Source organism: Mesoplodon densirostris, chromosome 8, assembly GCF_025265405.1.
Source record: "Mesoplodon densirostris isolate mMesDen1 chromosome 8, mMesDen1 primary haplotype, whole genome shotgun sequence".
Classification (NCBI taxonomy): Eukaryota; Metazoa; Chordata; class Mammalia; order Artiodactyla; family Ziphiidae; genus Mesoplodon; species Mesoplodon densirostris.
In genome coordinates, this window is record NC_082668.1 from 33,559,138 (window position 1) to 33,577,559 (window position 18,422).

An 18,422-nucleotide genomic window follows, 5' to 3' on the forward strand; every position below is an offset into this window, starting at 1 on the left:
AGGCCAGAATGGAGGCTGTGAATCGAGCCTACACGTCTCTCATGCCCCCTTTGTCCCCGCAGCCTAAGCCGCTCACCCCCTGCTCTGCCTCACAGCCCTCGCCGCCCCTGCCGCCGCCGCCCCCGCCCCCGCCGCCACCCCCGCCGCCGCCGCCGCCCCCGCCCCCGCCCCTGCCCAGCCAGTCGGCCCCTTCTGCGGGCTCGGCAGCCGCGATGTTTGTCAAGTACAGCACAATAACCAGGCTGCAGAACGCCTCTCAGCATGCGGGAGCCCTGTTTAAGCCTCCCCCGCCTTCAGGGATTCAGCCTCCCTCCTCGACCTCACAGGCAGGGAAGCCTCAGATCCTGGTGCCGCCCAGCGGAGCCGTGCCCCCGCCGCCGCCCCCGCCGCCTGCCCCCACCCCCGGCTCGGCTATGGCCCAGCTGAAGCCAGCCCCCTGCGCCCAGGCCCTGCCGCAGTTCAGCCCGCCCCCGCCCCCGCCCCCGCTAAAGATTCATCACGTGCAGCACGCCGCTCCAGCGGCCCCTCCGGTGCCGCCCCCACCTCCTCCCATCCCTGCACCCTTCCCTCCCCAGGCCCCCCCCAAACCCCCTGTGACTGTGCCGCCCGCCATGCCACAGGCTCTGTCACCTACACCTTCTCCTCCCGTCCCCCCAGTGAAAAAGCAGCCAGCGCTTCCTGTGTCTCACGTTCCACCCTCTCCCCCTGCTCCTCCTGGCCCGGTCCCCCCGCCCACGCTACCCAAGCAGCAGAGCTTCTGTGTGAGGCCCCCTCCCTCTCCGCTGTCTCCGGCGCCCTCCGTGGTGAAGCAGTTAGCCAGCCAGTTCCCCCCGCCTCCAACCGCGCCCCCCGCGGAGGCGGCGCCCTTGAAGCCCGCTTCAGCCGCAGCAAACGTCGCCCCTCAGTCCCCGCCTGCTGTGAAAGCAAAGCCCAAGTGGCAGCCCAGCTCTACCCCTGTCCCTTCTCCGGACTTCCCTCCTCCTCCCCCCGAGAGCAGCCTGGTGTTTCCTCCGCCTCCGCCTCCGCCTCCGCCAGCCACACCCACTGCTGCCCCTGCCCCTGACAAAAGCGCATCTCCGGGCAAAAAGACCAGTAAGACGTCCAGTCCGGGGGGAAAGAAACCTCCCCCGACCCCGCAGCGCAACTCCAGCATTAAGTCCGGCAGCTGTGCGGAGCACCCTGAGCCCAAGAGACCCTCAGTAGACAGTCTAGTCAGCAAGTTCGCAGGGCCGGAGCCCTCGGCGTCTCCCGGCAAGGAGACGCCGCCACCACCCGCAGCGCCCCCCAAACCTGGAAAACTCAGTCTTCCCGGAGTTCTCCAGCAAGGGGGTGTGTCGGCAAGAGCATCTGTTCTGAGTGGGCGCGGCAAGGACTCCGTGGTAGAATTCCCTTCTCCTCCGTCCGATTCTGACTTTCCACCCCCTCCGCCGGAAATAGAGCTTCCTCTGCCCCCTGTAGACATTCCAGCAGTGTTCTCGGGAAGCACGTCTCCAAAAGTGGCAGTGGTTAATCCGCAGCCACAGCCGTGGGCCAAGACGTCGGTCAGGAAGGCCCCCCCGCCCACGCGACCCAAACGGAACGACAGCACCCGCCTCACGCAAGCCGAGACCTCGGAGCAGCCGCCAATGGCCACGGTCGAGCCACAAGTGCCCACCTCTCCCAAATCCAGCCTTAGCGTCCAGCCTGGCTTCCTGGCCGACCTCAACAGGACACTGCAGCGGAAGTCCATCACGCGGCATGGCTCGCTCTCCTCCTCGCGCGTGTCCAGAGCAGAACCCACAGCCACCATGGATGACATGGCATTGCCCCCGCCACCCCCCGAGCTGCTCTCTGAGCAACAGAAAGCCCGTTATGGAGGCAGTCATATATCAGGCTATGCAACGCTGCGGAGAGGGCCGCCTCCCGCTCCCCCCAAAAGAGACCAGAACACCAAGCTCTCAAGAGACTGGTAGCTACCGCTGGACTTTATTTTCGTGGGATCTGTAGTCAGTTCTACAGTCAGCTCACCTGATCATCTACGAATTCAGGCGTTCAGAGCCTCTTGGTGTTGCTGTTATTCAGGTAGTGTCCAGCTGTGTGTGTGTGTGCGTGTGCAGGCACACACACAGCTATACCTAGGTAGTGTGTGTATGTATATATATGTATACACATATGTGTATGTATATATATAGCTGAAAGTGATTCTATTTATTCTTTTTCTCTCCTAATCTGAAAATGGGTTTTGTGTATTTTGGGTGGCAGCGGCACGGAAGGGGATGTGTGTCCTGCCTGTCCCTTATGATTTCTATTATCTGTCATGTGGATTGGACCAAAAACTTCTGACTTATTTGGAAGGTATTTTATAAATGTCCATGCGCGGCCTATCTGTGCATGTTGTATATTATATATTAAGGATAGATGTATAACGTGCTGCTTCTCAGTTTGAGAAGACAACCAGAATGTTTGGTGTATCTGTGGGGCGTTTGTGTTTGTTTTTTCCCCAGTTGGCTGAAGTTAGAACTGCTTGACTGACATTTCATTACTATACATAAAGGGGCACTTTAATCAGGAAAACCTCTCAGCTTCATAGAACGGGTAATAGTGCAGTGTGGGGAAATTTTCAGACACTTATCTGTACGTGGTCGGTCGTGCATAGAAAAAAGTAAATACATGGTGTAACTAAACCATTCTAGTTGCAAAACTGTTGCCATGATCCCACAGGAATCTAGGATGTATTCTGCCACAGGTAAGCCCTTCGCCTGTAATACATGGATAATTAAGTACTATAATCCTGCATAGTTCTTTTTGTACTGTTGGGATCCTTTTCATGAGCTTGTGAAGCTTCAAGTTTGGCTTCATGATTCTTGCTTTGATTTATTGTAAGAGGGTATCCAACACGACACCCTTGGAATGCTATGTCCCAGTGTGTCTTTCGGTCACCAGTTACCTCCTTATGGTGTGTGCTGTAGGTAGATGCCGATACTAGGTGTCTGTAGACAATTGCTATTATCAGGTGTACTCAAATCCTTTGTCCGGTCCAGTATGTTGCATCATGATGAAAAAGAAAATCACCTTCTGAAATGTGTCTTTTTTGTATATTGCTCTCTAGAAGGATGGATGACTAGAAAAGAGAACAAAACTGGCCCCTGTGCAGCTGTCATTAATCAGGTTTTTTGTGGCTAGTAATGTGAAATACAAAGAATTCATTTAAGTGTGGGACTATCATAGAGGGAGGGGGGGAAATGAGTTTTTTGACAGTTTCACCCATAGCGACTGGAGCACACTAGGGTCCTTGCTTGTTGTAGCCTGGTTGTAGAGATTTGTCCAGGTTACCAAGTGTTCTGATGGGAGTTGTATAGTCCAAGTACAGGAAGTGACATTACATATTATGCATATGCAGTTTGGTATAACATGGAATCATTGCTCTAAGGACACACTATAATTCTGTATGCTTCACACTATACTTCTAGATGCTTTTTTTCCCCTGTGAATTTTCCTCAGTATATGAGAGAAATGTGTATTGGCTCATCAATGTGTGATGATAAATTGACCGTCAGGTCAATCTCAGAGCTGCTCTTAAACCAGAGAATAAAAACTAGCCTCCCCAGCAGTGATGTGAGCACACCTTGTAATGAAAGTCTGTGCCTGTTATGAATAGGGATCACCAGTGCAAACTGCAGAAATCCCTGACACTATCCCATAAGGAAAAAGCGATGCCAGTACAGTGGGGCAGAGATAGTAAATAATTCAAGAATAAGCAGAGTCGTGCTATGTAAACAGGATTTCCCTGTAAACCCATTCTCCAACAAAGTACTTCATCATAAAGAGAGAGTCAGAGGCACCCCCACCTGTCACAGCTGTGACAGTATACTCACGTGTTTATAGAGCACTAAGAATATATACCATTGTGCACTTATTACAGCCCTGCTGCTTTAAAAGATACTTTTTAGATCTTTTCAGCTGTTCACAAAGTTTTGTGTGCTTGATATTGTTATGCTTATGAAGTGACCTTTAACACATCCGCGTGAAGCATGCACAGCAATTTGAAAAACATTTGAGTAAGACTGCCAAGCTCCACTGTGACTCATGAGTGAAGTGATTTCCCATTGTTTTCTGCCTGCAGCTTTATATTCTAAGGATCGCCCTATTTGTGGGATAAAGAGTTTCTAAGAATAGGAATCCAATGATATAAATATTCCTCACTAGGGTTTTTTGTGGTGGTGGTGGTCTTTTTTTATATGAAGGCGGGGCAACTCCAGCTCTCCTTGAGGGAAAAAAATCACGTGCCCTCAGTCTTCATTCCCTCCCCATTTGAGCCCTAAGATCCAGCCTTTTTTTTCAGTGGGGGATTTCCTGGGCCTTCTTGCTTGTGTCACTCCGGATGGTCGCCATCCTGAACTGATGCTTCTGATGTATCGATTTTCTGAAAGAGGAGACATCCTTTAGAACACTAGGGACACTAAGGAGAACAGGGCCAGAGGAGGAGCTGTATCATTTTTGACCCCAGTCAGTGGCTTGCTGACTATCTGACAACAGGCTGTTTCCCTTTGTATTTCTCCAAAGACAGAAAAGGCTATTTAATCAACTTTTTCCTGTGTGTGAAACAACTGAATCAAAACAAAAGAAAACCCAAAATGATACTTTAGATACACTTCTAGTGTTTTACTCCCTAGTGGGTTGTTGTTGTTTTTTTTTTTTTTGAATTTGGATATTTGTTAGGATGTGATTTTGTGGGGGGTCGGGGCTTTGGAGATTACTGTTATTTTTGTACTGTTCTTCTTCCCTGGTGTGTTCAAGGAAAAAACATACTGCCAGATGACACTAGTACTGTGCCTTCTTTCACTGCCTTCTGCTCAGCAGCTATAACGCAGCAAAGCTTCTTCAGGTCAAGGAAGAAGATCTTGGCAGCTGTCTTGGCTGTACCGAAAGATGAACAGCGTAGATGAACTCGTCCTGCTGTGGAGGGCAGTGCAAACCAGGTGCCCATTAGAGCTAGTGACTAGATTAATTAGTGACACCCTTAACCTCTACCACATAATTTCAAAATTGGATCCAACCTATGCTTAAAGTTTTGGCACCAACTCTGAAGGGTAGCAAAGCCTGTTCTGGTTAGATTATTCTGTACTGAAGCTTTTACTACTCAAATGCATTTTTTTTCCTTAGCTGCTACAGAATCATACTCTTGGAAGAAGTAACTAACTACTACTGTAAAGGTTTACAGGTACCCACTTAACTGTAAATTGTTTTTTTTTTAAATTTCTGGGGCTTTTTAAGATAAGACTTCTGACTTCAGAAAAGTTATAGGAAACAATTTTCATCAGAACATCTCACAGTAATGTAGACATGCTAATGTTTCACAGTCCTCTGACATCAAGGTGCTCCTGCCCGCTGACGGCACATCCTGTTAAGGAAGGGCTGTGAACTCTCTTGGAAGTCCCCTCTCTATGTAAGTTTACTTGCCACTGAAAGCAGTCCTGAGTTTATCAAGAAAGTTAATCTAAACAAAATGGGGGGATCATGAATAATTCCAACAGTAACAACTCTGAGGTCAAGGTTATTAATAGCTGTGCATCCAATTAGAGTTTCATAAGCTGCTATTGTGGGAGAATACAACTGCTAATAAGTTCATGTCAAGGATGTAAGGCTACGATTAGCCTGAAGAAAACTTCAGGTAATGGTAGGGTTGGTCTGATTTGACTATCAGGCCACCAACAGAACCCTTTGTCACCTTTTTTCCCTCAGCTAAAAGCAGTTTTATGTTACAAACACAAGGTGATTTTAAACAAGCAAACTAACCTTTTCCTCGTTTTATATATTAGCAAATTTTTTATACAGTTTTCACATAGTTAAAACTTATCTCACAGATTTAAGTTCAGACCAGTTAAAACTGTATGACCCTGTGTGATTATAGGTGTAATGACTTGCTTTCAATAACATAGGTTTCATAATTTGGATTTATATACTTGATAAGAGGACGCCTCTTTCTAAAAAAATCACTTGAGATTGCAAGTACCTTTTGCCACTTGGAATTTTGTTTTATACACTTTATGTCATTGCATAAAGCAAGTTATTCCTAACCCTATAGGAATATGTGACCACTCACAAAGTTGAGATTTGATCCATGGAGAGATGCAAGTAGTGCAGAATTAAGTATCCCAATATCTTTTAAGATTTATTTTCATTTAAAAATTGAATAGAAGATCATTGTTAACCCCTTTGCCAGACTCCCTCAAACTAAACAAGTGCTCGGTTCTTAATTGTGCCCTTGGAAGATCTATATGTAAAAGAAATCTGAAATTTAGCTGTACTATAAACTTGCTAAGTAAAAATAAGCTAAACACAATATACTTGATAAACACTCGAAGGAAATAATCTCCAGTTGGTTTGCTCTTTGCTTGTTGAAGTAATAAACCATTTAGAAGAGGAAACATCTGCTATAACCCCCAGTGCCTTGAACTCTTTTGGAGGATTAGCATTAAAAAAAAAAAAAATCCAACAGGCAAACTTTGAGGTGCTAATGAAAGAGAAGGAAGGTGTTTCTAGTTTGTGCAGAAACAGGAAAAGTGATGGTCTCACAAGAGATGGCTTCATCTACCTAAACGGGGTCTGGCTGCTTTCTACCAAAGACATTTAGAGAAGCGAGTCGAGTCAGGGTGATGGTGAATACTACATATTTAAAAGATGGCCAAGTTCAGAAGTGAATGTTGATCATGGATGGCTATTAATACCAAGCTCATCATCGAAGCCTCAACCTCTTCTTAGGCAGAACATGCTTGTGGCACTTAAAAAAAAAATCTGCATTTTGGAAACTGTCCATTGTTAAGTTTATTGTAACCTAATACCAAAAACTGCCATTTTTCATGATTACCACCTCCTATATTTTTCTCTCTACTTGTAAATAATTCCTCCTAGAAAATAAGCATTAACTGGAATGTTTCAAATGATTTTGCTTAATTTTATTATCAGCCACTAGTGAACTCCTTTTATAGAAATGTACATTTAAAACATTAGCTTGTGCTAAATGTCATAAAAACATTGTTTACTGTTTTAAAGAAAAATTGCACATTATATTTAACTGGGATTGCTCCCAGTTGCTGACATCTAAGCTGTGGGAGCTTTGCCATAAATAGATACAATGTAGGAATATACCTTATTAAAGCATGAAAAAGGCAAAAGGAACTGCGTTAAAAGTACTGGATAGAAGACGTTATTCAGATGATTTATGCACAGCTCAGTAAAGATGAAGTTACAGTTTTTCTTTCAGCTTTGTAGCTATTATTTTCTTCTGCTTAAATGTACGCTCTCATTTAATTATGTGCCTTGCTCCCTGATTGTGCAAACCTATATATAGAGAGATATATATAAGAGATATATTCAGTACTACTGACCATGTTTTTGTTCTACTGCTGGATTAAGTTATTTTCCAAGTTACTCTTGCCAGTTACTGTCAGTAAACTATTGTAATGGCTTAGGACGGTAGTCATACAGTCAGTGTAATTTTTCAGCTATGTGTTTTCCTTATGTCAGCTTATCCAATCCTTAATAAAAATACATAGATTTCATTTAAGCGTCAGAACTGTACTTGACTGTTTGTGGATCGGCACCACTCAGAGCCTGGTTTTGCTGTTTATGTCAAGGTACCCAAAATAGAGAGGCTGCAACACGCACATGAAGTGTGAAGGTAAACAAACTATAATTTGATGTGTTCAACTGATGAGCCTGTAAGAAAATAACTTTTAAGATTTTTTTTCTTTAAACAACAAACAAAATACAACTAGGTACGAACTAGTACAAAAAGAGGTGCTTTTTGTTTCAAAGCCTTGTTATCACAATCATGTCTTGGACTGCCGTGTCTGTCAAGGTATGTATAAATGTGGATTCGAATGTATTTACAAATCATGTTATCATTTACCAAACTGGGGCAAAAAGAACAGAAGGTCTCCTTTTTTATATTAAAAGAAAAGAACTGTATGTATTTGGTGGAAAGTGATCAAAACCTCAGGTTCACTTACAGCAAAAATAGGGACAGAAAGTAATTAGTGCAACAGGGAAGGATTCTGTCTGACACACTTAAACTTACCACCTTAGAAAAGAGGTTACAGGAGTTCCCTGGTGGCCTAGTGTTTAGGATTCTGGGCTTTCACTGGTGTGGCCCGGGTTCAGTCCGTGGTCGGGGACCTGAGATCCCGTAAGCCACACAGCACAAAGCACAGCCGAAAAAAAAAAAGAAAGGAAAAAAGTTACTTGCCGAAATACATTCACAAGACATTTGGATATACTTCGTAGGATTTTATTTAGGCCAAGTTCTTAGTACACAGCAACAATTAATTTGAAATACAATTTCAAAATTAAAAAGTGAATGTTCCCGCAACTCATCTGGAGGTGGTCTAATGGCACCCACAAAAAACGTTACTGGCAACAGACTGCTCCCTCAAGTTTTCCGACATGGGTGTTTACTCAACTCATAACACCAACCCTCCCTCCGGGAGCTAAAAGTACAACCGACCAGATCACAAATTGTTTACATTCTTTTTTGTAAACCATCTTGTTAAGGAAAAGATGCATGGACACAAATATGATAAAAACTGTGTTTCCACAGAATTCTGAAGTTGCAAAAGACGTTTCCATTTTAATGTGAAAATAAGCTTTTTGTCTTTTGTTTGATTTTTTACAAAAAAACCTCAAGATATTTAGCAAGGATCATTTATACACAGCTAGGCCCTGTCATTTGTCAATTTTTTTTTGAAGAATTATGAGATTCTCAAGAAATAGGAACAAAGATCAGCATAAAATCAACATAAGGTAATGAGCGCAATGCCTGTTTTAGAAGTGTTTTCTAAGGCTCTCAAATAAGGCTGTGCTGTGTGCTCTTTCCAGTGCCCAGACACTGTTAACATTTTAGCTACATACACCTTATGGAAAAGACCATTTGTACTGAGTGTAGTTATAAAAGGGTTAAAATGAAGATTACTTTCACTAATTAAGGCTACACTCAATACACTCCTTTAAAGAACACTCTGAATGGTATTTATGGAGACATAGCATACCTTTTCAAGTATCTTCCTTAAGACATCCAGTAGAACTTTAAAAGAAACATACAACACAATTAAGACAGCTGTATAAAGAGTACCAGGCGCTGAGTCAGGAATTCTACCTTTGTTAACTAGCTGTTATTTGAAAAGGAAACATCTAAACCTCATCAGTAAAATGGGATTGAACTAAAATTTCTGAAATCTCACTATAGCTCTAAAATTCTACGACTCTCTAAGTATAAATCATGTGAGGGAAATCATTGCCTTTAACACTGATCAGGAGTTCCTGGCCAAAGAAGTTCAGAAGCGAACAGATGGAAAGTGATGCAGATCCCCATTCTTTTCCAAGACGTAGCAACCACCTGCCAGTTCCTCCATCAAACACTTTTCAAAGGGAGAGGTGGCCTTCAGGACATGCCATGCTGTCTCCACGGAGGAGAAAAGGTGGTAAGAAAGTACCAAAGTACCAGTTCTTAATGCAGAAAGGTCACCTGCTAAAAGCAAATGAGCATAAGAGGATAAAAGCAAACTACTATCGTTTTGATGCCTCTCAAACAGAAAAATCTTCAGTAATATCAAGAGACTGCTGAGGAGCACAGCTACATTACAGAGACCACTGTGAAGACACACAAAACAGTCTCTAGCTGGGTAATAAACAGCGGCAGAAGGGGAAAAAGAAAGGGAGGGATGAAAATGTCTCACCCAGTGACTGTTAGGAATGCAGCAAGAGTAGCAGGCCCTTAACCCTACTGTAGGAACAGGAGGTGCCCCTGGAGAAGATAGAAAGCAAGTAGCCAAAAGATAGGAAACAATGAACAAGACATCTTAAAGGTTTCATACGTATTTCAAACACAGCAGGCTGAATCTCTCAAGTCTAGATTTTGACACATTGACACTTGGTTTTCAATTTATTGCCTAGGCCATAATGTCAACAAGGAAGTATATTTTCATTTACATCCCTATGGCCTTTCAAATAGTAATACTTTAAAAAAGGGAACAAACTCTTAACCCCTCTCCACCCCCCCTTTTTTTAAGGAAAAAGGGAGTGGACACAAGTCAAAAACACTTCAAGAGGAAAAAGATTCCCTCTAGCCTGATAAAATGGTTGCTTACTGGTCAGCAGATTTTAGACTTGGATCATCTTTGCCACAATATTATGTATCATGTAAGATTTCTGCACTCATTTAGAATTCCTACTACCAACCATCCTGTAGTGTATAAAAAGATAAATGGGGGAAACTTACAATAAAACAAATACTACCCTCACATACTATTAATAGCATGCAATCTATGAAATGTTACATACATTAAAAGTCTCCAATGACTTTAGGCCTGGCCCATCATTACACAGTATCCTTCCAAAACAATATATAGAATTCAAAACTATACAAAAATTTAAAATATGCAGAAAATCCAACAGGTGTTATTTTTAAAACAAAAAAATCACACACGTTAGTACTAAAAAATAAAGGAAAAATCAGCTAACCCATGGATCCCTCTGCGGCAGGTCTTCAGTCTGAAGGACTTCACTGACGTCTTCTCGGTTCCCCAATCCAGCAGGGGTCCAACAGGCAAGCTGACCACCACCAACTCCTTTTGCACAATTGTCTTCCGGGCTTCTGTAGGTGTGAGCTGTGGGCACTATTTATTGGATTTCAAAATACCCTCTGCCTTATTAGTCCAGTAAGTTTTCTCAGCGAAAACCTATTTAAAAAACTCTGAACATCTAATTTCAAAACAGTTTTCCTAGTTACACACCAACACTAAGAAGAGTTTAACCTCTCCAAGTATAGTCTTGGTTGCAGCCATAATGAAGCTGAAGGCTCAGAGGACACTCAAGGGCCATTACTTTGAAGGAAGACAGGGAATAAAGGGTGTCAAGGTGAGCTAACAAAGCATGAAGTGTAATGTGTAATGGAGGCAAGTTAATGAAAACTAAATTCAAAGTGCTAGAGAAATCTAAAAAGAGCTAACTTGCAGTGCGTGAGAAAAAAAACCTGCGACCGTAAAACAAAAATCTTGATAGGAAACACTGTACCTGGGTCTCAGTTAAATGGTGGTAAGTTTTCTGCTCTGATAACAGATTCACAGGTGGAATATTAACTCTGTCTACACCATGTGAACTCCCTCACACCTACTACCCTTCTTCATTTTTCAATCAAGTTCCTCTCTCTGCACTACCTATTATGTTCAAGGCCCATGTCTGAAATACATGCAGCCTACCGCCTCTCACCTTTTCCCCAGCACTGGGAAGTCACCTGGCAAAGCTCTCTTCTGACCAAGTCACTGGGACTGGAAAGGACCCATGGTGGCTTTGGCCTGTGAGCTGGTTTATCATCACAGTATTCAGCTGCTGAGCAGCAAGGCCTCCTGGATGTTTTTCATTATTTCTTATACTGATTACAGAAGAGAGGATTAAAGCCATCTGCCTTCCAAACTCCACTGGATCTGCAGTTGTAATTGTGCAGATGAAAAAAAAAAAAAAAAAAACCTTGAATAAGTATTTGGCCTTATACCACTTATCCCACTATTCTTAGTCTGAGAGGTAAGGTTCAAATCCTTACCAAGAGCAGCTACTTCAAAAGCCAATCACACAAAATCAGGGGAATATTTACCTTTTCTAAGTGAGTAAACAATTCAGCAGTAGCTAACACCTGCCATAACATTCAGAGAGCACAGCAGCAAGCCTTTTATTCCCAGTGACTGTCGAGACTTGAAAATAACTGCTATTAAAAAAAAACAAAAACTTTTTCTAAATAGTCAAAGAAGTAAAGAAACAGTTGGTCTGACCTCTAAGGTCCTACTCCTCAAAACAGCACCTAAGGCAAGGGTTTAGGATGCACTTCTGCAGTTCAGCCTCTCTAGAACCTTAGGGACCCTCATGTCTACCTCTGCACGCCCACTTGAGCGCACGGACCAGGCTGCACCCGTCACCCCTCTGGGTGCACTCCAGCAGTGGCAAGGCAGTCTCACGCAGCAGCAGCGCAGTAGAACAAAACCACCTTCAGAATATTTGGAGACTCAAATCATTCTTATAACCTACGAACTAAGAAACATGAAGGGATGCAAGTCAGCTCAACACTAACTCACTTGGTGCACTCAAGTGCTGAGAGAATGCAGGATTTACAGTGTTGAAGAGGAAATAAGCCATGTGAAACAATTATAAAAATGGTTATGTATGGTATTTAAATATTGGTTCCCCTCCTCATCCAAGTGGAAGGAATTGTGGGGCTGGGGCACACCCTGGGCCACGAGGCTCACCACAGGCACTGCAGACCATCCAGTGCCACAGATTCCGCAGGAGGAGAACTCCCACGCGTGTACAGTATTCCTGAGAAAGATCCCAGATTTCTTTTCTGAATCAGTTTTAACCTGATTTATTTCACATAGTTATGCTGTTATACCTCTGATATATTCAGAAACCGTCACTTTATTTCAGTCCAAACAGCTCAGCATAGTGTAAGTGATGGCAGAAAGAGCCATTTGTTCAAACTCAGCTTGCTTTTTTGTTTTAATACTGAGGGATAAACGAAAAAAAACCCAAAAAACATAAGTAGTTTTTGTCATTTGAATCCTTCATTCATTTCACTGGAGGGGAATCCCCAGGGCCTTTTGATAATCTGGGAAGACCTGACTATTCCTGTGAGGGAAACACAGCCTTGCTGAGCTTTACTCAGAATAATGCATGATAGACTCCACATAATTCCCAGGAAAGAGCCCAGTCACTCCATTCATAACTCCTTCATACCAACCATCGTCATTCTTCTTGATGACATAAATAATGGCTCCTTCCTGAAAGGACAGCTCATCTTCCTTGTCTTTTGTATAATCATAAATTGCCACAACTAGAGGGGGGAAAAAAAAGGATATGAAAAAGAATAACGTTCCTAGAAAGGTAGAACCAAATAAATGAGTATCTATCCTTCCCGAACTTCTACAGCACTTCAAACACAGTGACTTTCTAAACACAGGACCCTCCCTGCAAATTCTGTTTTCTAATACCCAGTCCTGCACAGTGGAATCCATCTTGAGGTTAGGTTCAAAACTGTATAAATGGCCAAAAATAGTATTTAGTCACACTTACTGTTCAACAGTCTCTCTGAAGAGATACAATCCCAGAATAGGGAAAGATGGCTGTTTCTTCAGTTGAGCCTGTGTTAAAGCACCATATTATGTAAAAACATGTACCTTTAAACATTAGAATTAGACGAGTGCAGTGAGATACACTAGGAGAGGCCAGTGAGAAAATGAGAGAGACTGAGGGAAGAGCAGACTTCCATCTGCTTTCTCACACTTCCTAGAGCCTATGCCCATTCACTGAGAATAGTGGTTGAATTCCCACAGGTTATATGTGTGAAAGACGGGAGTCTACTATATACATTCTTTCAAAACACATGCTGCATTATGCCACCAATTTAACATATCCACAGTAACAGACTAAAAGTGTTAAGAAAACCAAGATACCTGTAAGCTCTCCTATGATTTTCATTACTTAAATAACTTGGTAAATGGGGCCTTTCAATGATATCTGGGACAATCTCTGGTTCCTAAGTGTTACATTTTCCTCAACAGTTTAGTTAAATTGGGATACCCTATAACTTGCTCAGATCCACTTGAAGGTTTATCTTTTTTATAGAAAGATCCTCTGGACCTTTATTATACCACTCAGAATTTCACTCAATAAATCTCCATCTATCCATTTTAAGAAGCATATATTGACTTTGTTTTCTATGTAACCTTAATCCTAAATAAATAATTAAGAAACAGAAACTAAAACAGGGACTTTTGATATAGTGCAATTTGTTCCAGTTAATTTGTTCCTGGCCTGCTTTAAGTAAAATTCAACAGCTTTCTTAAACTCTGAATATTTGCCATTACAGTGATCTAGGATGCCAGAAAACACTTTAGAGGGACCTAGAAAGAGTTTAGTGTGTACTTCTAACACCTAAACAGATGCAATTAAATGACATACAAGTTTAGAGAGAATACAAGATATGTAGAATACCTAGTATTTCTAGTCAATGTAGTATTTTTTAGCTTTTTTGGGGGGTGGTTGATAACATTCTTGATGCTTATAGAAATGCAAACCCGCTGAAAAGTAATTCACAGGAGAATATCCCCAAGTCCTGTTAGTTCAACACCTTCTAAACCTCTCAAACCCGAACACTTTTCTCCATCATCACACTCACCGCCTTAATCAGCGCAGCAGTCTTTAAACTGGAATACACACATCACTGTGGGGTACCTGAAGATTTTCTAAGCAGCATGAGTGACAGATTTTACAGAGTTTCCTTCTAGATCCTCAACTTTTATAAATCCTGCATCTAAATCTGATCTGCTGGAGATGACACCCTCTGTCAAGAATCAGTCATAAAAGTTCTCATTTCCTGTTTATCTTTCTCCTACTTAACGAAAACACAGTGACGTACTATGCTTAAGTATGAAACACCCTGAGTGCCAAAGGGACAATTCAGAATACCAGTGTGGTATTAAGAAAGAGAATTCCGCCACTGACTATCCCAACCTTTTTGCAACTTAAGTGGCTCCCATTCTTTTGCTTTTAACAAAAGTTAAGGTGGACTTTAATGGGGTTATCAGATGACACATCATATAAAACATGATTTTTAAAGATAGAACATTATTTGATTTTTGGCAAATAACTCTGAAGGATTTAAAAGAACTGACAATGCTGCATGAAAAATAATTCCATTTGCATCTATTTATTTATGTGAACAAGGTTTTCAGCACCACTGCCTCAGCTGAGGCCCTAATCTCTTGCTTAGAAAGATACCCAGCCTGGTCTTTCCAACTCCTATTTTTCTTTCTTTCTAATGCACACTACACTATTATCAAGTATCTTTTTTCCAAAATTAAAATCCCAATACATGGGAACTTAACATTAATCTACTTAAAATCTTCCACAATTTCCCTCTACTATCAGATTTTTTAAAAAGAAAAAAATTCAAAACACCTCAGCCTGGTATTCAAGGCCTCCCATCATTATTTACAACTTACTTCCCTTCCTACACTCTTAGCTCGCCCACTCCCTCCCTACAACCCACCCAGGTCCCCGCACAGGACATTACTCACCATGCCCTTTCGACTCAGAGGATTCCCTCTGACTGGATGGCCCTTCCTATCTCTCTCCTCTGCCTGAGAAACTCATACTCATCATTCAAAGCACATCACATATACCATGTCCTCTGAGAAGCTTTCTGGACTCCCCAGATAGAATTAATGGCACTGTTCATTTCCTGACAATCATTAATGGAGCATCCATTCTGATTTTTAGAGATACAAAGATGAATAAGACAAGGGACCGTCACAGTCTTGTGAGGACAGAAGTGTTATCTGATAAATTACCATACACTGTTTACGCTTCTACCAAGAAGTTATGTCTTTGAGCTAGAAAAACACAAGGACAGATGGCTTGACAGAAGAAAGGGAAATAAAACAGGCACTGACAAATAAGTCAATTTGTCACAAATAATTTAACGCTAGTAAACGTTAGAGCCAAGACTCAACTCCAGGTCTGTCAGAGTACAAGCTTAAGACAATGTTAAGAATGTGGGCTCAGGAGTTATGCCACCTAGTTCAGATCCCAGCTCTACCACTTACTACTTTACAGACCATACTTAACTTTCCTAAGCTGCTTTTTACTCAGCTGTATAATGGGTATTATAATAGTGCCAATACCTCAAAGCATTGTTAGATTAAATGAGGCAATGTACACATGATACAGGGCCGTGTGTATAGTAAGCATTCTATATAAATGTTAGCTGCTTTTATTACCATTAATAACTATTATGATATACTGACCCCTGTAACACAAACATCTTCTGTCATATTCTGTAACATAATAAATTATTTTGAGCCTCAATTTCCTAGTTTGCAAAATGGGGAAACTAACTGCCTTACATATGTAATAAGTCTTGCATCATGCCAGGCACATAATAAATAAAAGAAAATATCTTTTCTCTACCCAAGTTAAATAAAGATACTTACATATACAAATTATCTCCACTTGGCTAATAATCAAGGGTTAAGATAAACCTATGCAGTGGTTCTCAACCTTGGAATTATCTGAGGAACTTTAAAAAATTCTGATGCCTGGGTCTCATGTCCACAGATTCTGATTTAATAGGTCTGGAAGTGCAGACATATTAAACATTCCCTAGGTGACCCTAATATGCAGGCACAGTTGAGAACCAGGTCCGAAGTCTAAGATAGCAAAATAAGACATGAGGTAACAGCCTCAACATTTATGCACACTCAAACAAAGAGCAATCAGTCATAAGCTGAACACGGTTATTTCTGTTTTGCCAGAAAGAGTAAGAAGGAGGTTATTTGATTTTCATGTTTTAAAAGATTTGAGCTTAACAGAGACTAACTTTGAAAAATATCTTAGGAAACAACTCAGGCATTTTCTTTTAAACTTTAAAGAGTTATTTGGACTGAAAATAAACTTACTTTCCTCTCTTACAAATCTCTCCAGATTTTAACATGTTCACCGAAGAGGAGATTTTTAAGAAGCAAATCTCTTCATTATGCTTTTCTCTTAAGGACTCACTGAGCTGGTTTTTCAGAGCTGAAAACTGTCATCACTTTGTCCAGGACAGTGTTAAAATCAGCTAAGGAATCTGTAAAACATGTCAATGTCCAAGGCCATTGGACATTGGTACCCTAGTGTACCTTGGGCTCTCTTTTTTTTCTTTTCTTAAAAGCAGCTTTATTAAGAAGTAATTTAGACGCAAAACACAATCACTTAAGTGTATATTCAGTGAGTTTTCACAAATGTATGCACCTGTATATGTGACAAATGAACAACTTCCACCACAATCATTACAATGGCCATTATTCCAAAGTTTCCTTATGCCCCGATGTAGCCACTATTGGTCCCCCCAAACCACTCATCTTCTAAATTTCATTTAGATGGAATCAAAGTATGAGTCTTTTGTGTCTAGATTCTTTCATTAGCATAATGCTTGATATCCATCCATCTTGCTGTATGTACCAGTAGTTTATTCCTTTCCATTGCTGAACAGTATTCCATTGAATGGATGGATAGCCCACAATTAGCTTATCCATTCACCAGTTGAAAGACGTATACGTCGCTTCCAGTCTTGGCTATTATGAATAAAGCAGCTATGAACAATCAAGTGCAAGTCTTTGTGTGAACATACATCTTCATTGCTCGTAAATAAACATCTAAGAAGGGACTGCGAGACCACCTGGTAAGTGTATATCTAACTTCATAAGAAACTGCCAACTGTTTTCCAAAGTGGCTGAAACGTTGCATTCTTACCAGCAATGTACACTGTACCAGCTCCTGTTTCACCACACTTTCTCTGACACTTGGTATTATCAGTGTTTTTAATTGTAGCCATTCCAGAGGGTGTGTAGTAGTAAGTAGTTTGGTTCATTGCAGCTTCACTTTGCATTTCCCTGACTAATAATGTTGAGTATCTTTCCATGTGCTTATTTGCAATTCATATACCTTTTCTGATGAAGTGTTTCCAAACTGTTTTTTTCTACAAGTTGTTTGTCATCTCCTGAGTTATTTTGCAAATATTCTTCCCAGTCTATATGGCTTGCCTTGTCATTTTCTTAACACCATCGTTAAAAAAGAAAAGTTTAATTGAATGAAATTCAATTTATCATTTTTTCTTTTAAGCTTCATGTTTTTTAATGTGCTCTCTACAAAAAGTTTCCCCTAACCCCAGAACATACAGATTTTCTCCTATATTTTCCTCTAGAAGTTTCATAGTTTTACATTCACATCCAAATACATTTCGAGTTAATTTTTGTGTATGGTGAGGTAATAAGGGTAGAAGTTCATGTTTTGCATATGGATATCCAATTGTTAACAGCACTATTTTTGAAAACACTATCCTTTCCCCATTGAATTACCTTGCACTTTCGTCAAAACATATGTGTGGATCTTTTTCTGGATTCTGTCTTTTTTTTTCTGGATTCTGATGTATATTTCTATACTTATACCACACTGTCCTGATTACTGTAGCTTTATACTAGAACTCTGAAATCAGGTAGTTTAAATCCTCCAACATTAGTCTTGTTTTTCAAAATTGTGTTGACTAAACTAGGTCTTCTGTATTTCCATTTAACTTTTAGAATCCCCTTGTCATTTTCTGTAAGAATGACTGCTGGAATTTTTATTGAGATTGCATTCAATTTATAGATCAATTTAGGAAAAACTGTCTCTTAACAATAATGATCAAAAACATACTTTATTTATTTCAATTTATTTAAGGCCTTCATTAATTTCTTTTAAGTTTTATAGTTTTCATCATACAGGTCCTGCATATATTTTATTAAATTTATCCCTGGAAATTCCCTGACAGTCCAGTGGTTAGGGCTCTGAGCTCTCATCGCCAAGGGCCCAGGTTTGAT

The 18,422-nt window shown here is 41.2% G+C and overlaps 2 protein-coding genes across 9 annotated transcripts in view; one reads left to right on the top strand and one right to left on the bottom strand.

The window, feature by feature from the left end:
• Positions 1-7,555, top strand: part of RAPH1 (Ras association (RalGDS/AF-6) and pleckstrin homology domains 1) — a 98,355-nt gene extending 90,800 nt beyond the window's left edge. For all 5 annotated transcript variants that reach the window (XM_060107440.1, XM_060107439.1, XM_060107441.1 and 2 more), the window contains one exon: positions 3-7,555. In XM_060107440.1, the coding sequence (XP_059963423.1) occupies positions 3-1,952 (1,950 nt within the window). In that variant the 3' untranslated portion in view covers positions 1,953-7,555. The remainder of the gene's footprint in view (positions 1-2) is intronic.
• A 708-nt stretch (positions 7,556-8,263) lies between these two features.
• The window catches only part of ABI2 (abl interactor 2), a 97,592-nt gene continuing 87,433 nt past the window's right edge, over positions 8,264-18,422 (bottom strand). For all 4 annotated transcript variants that reach the window (XM_060107359.1, XM_060107357.1, XM_060107358.1 and 1 more), the window contains one exon: positions 8,264-12,856. In XM_060107359.1, coding sequence (XP_059963342.1) covers positions 12,681-12,856 — 176 coding nt within the window. In that variant the 3' untranslated portion in view covers positions 8,264-12,680. The remainder of the gene's footprint in view (positions 12,857-18,422) is intronic.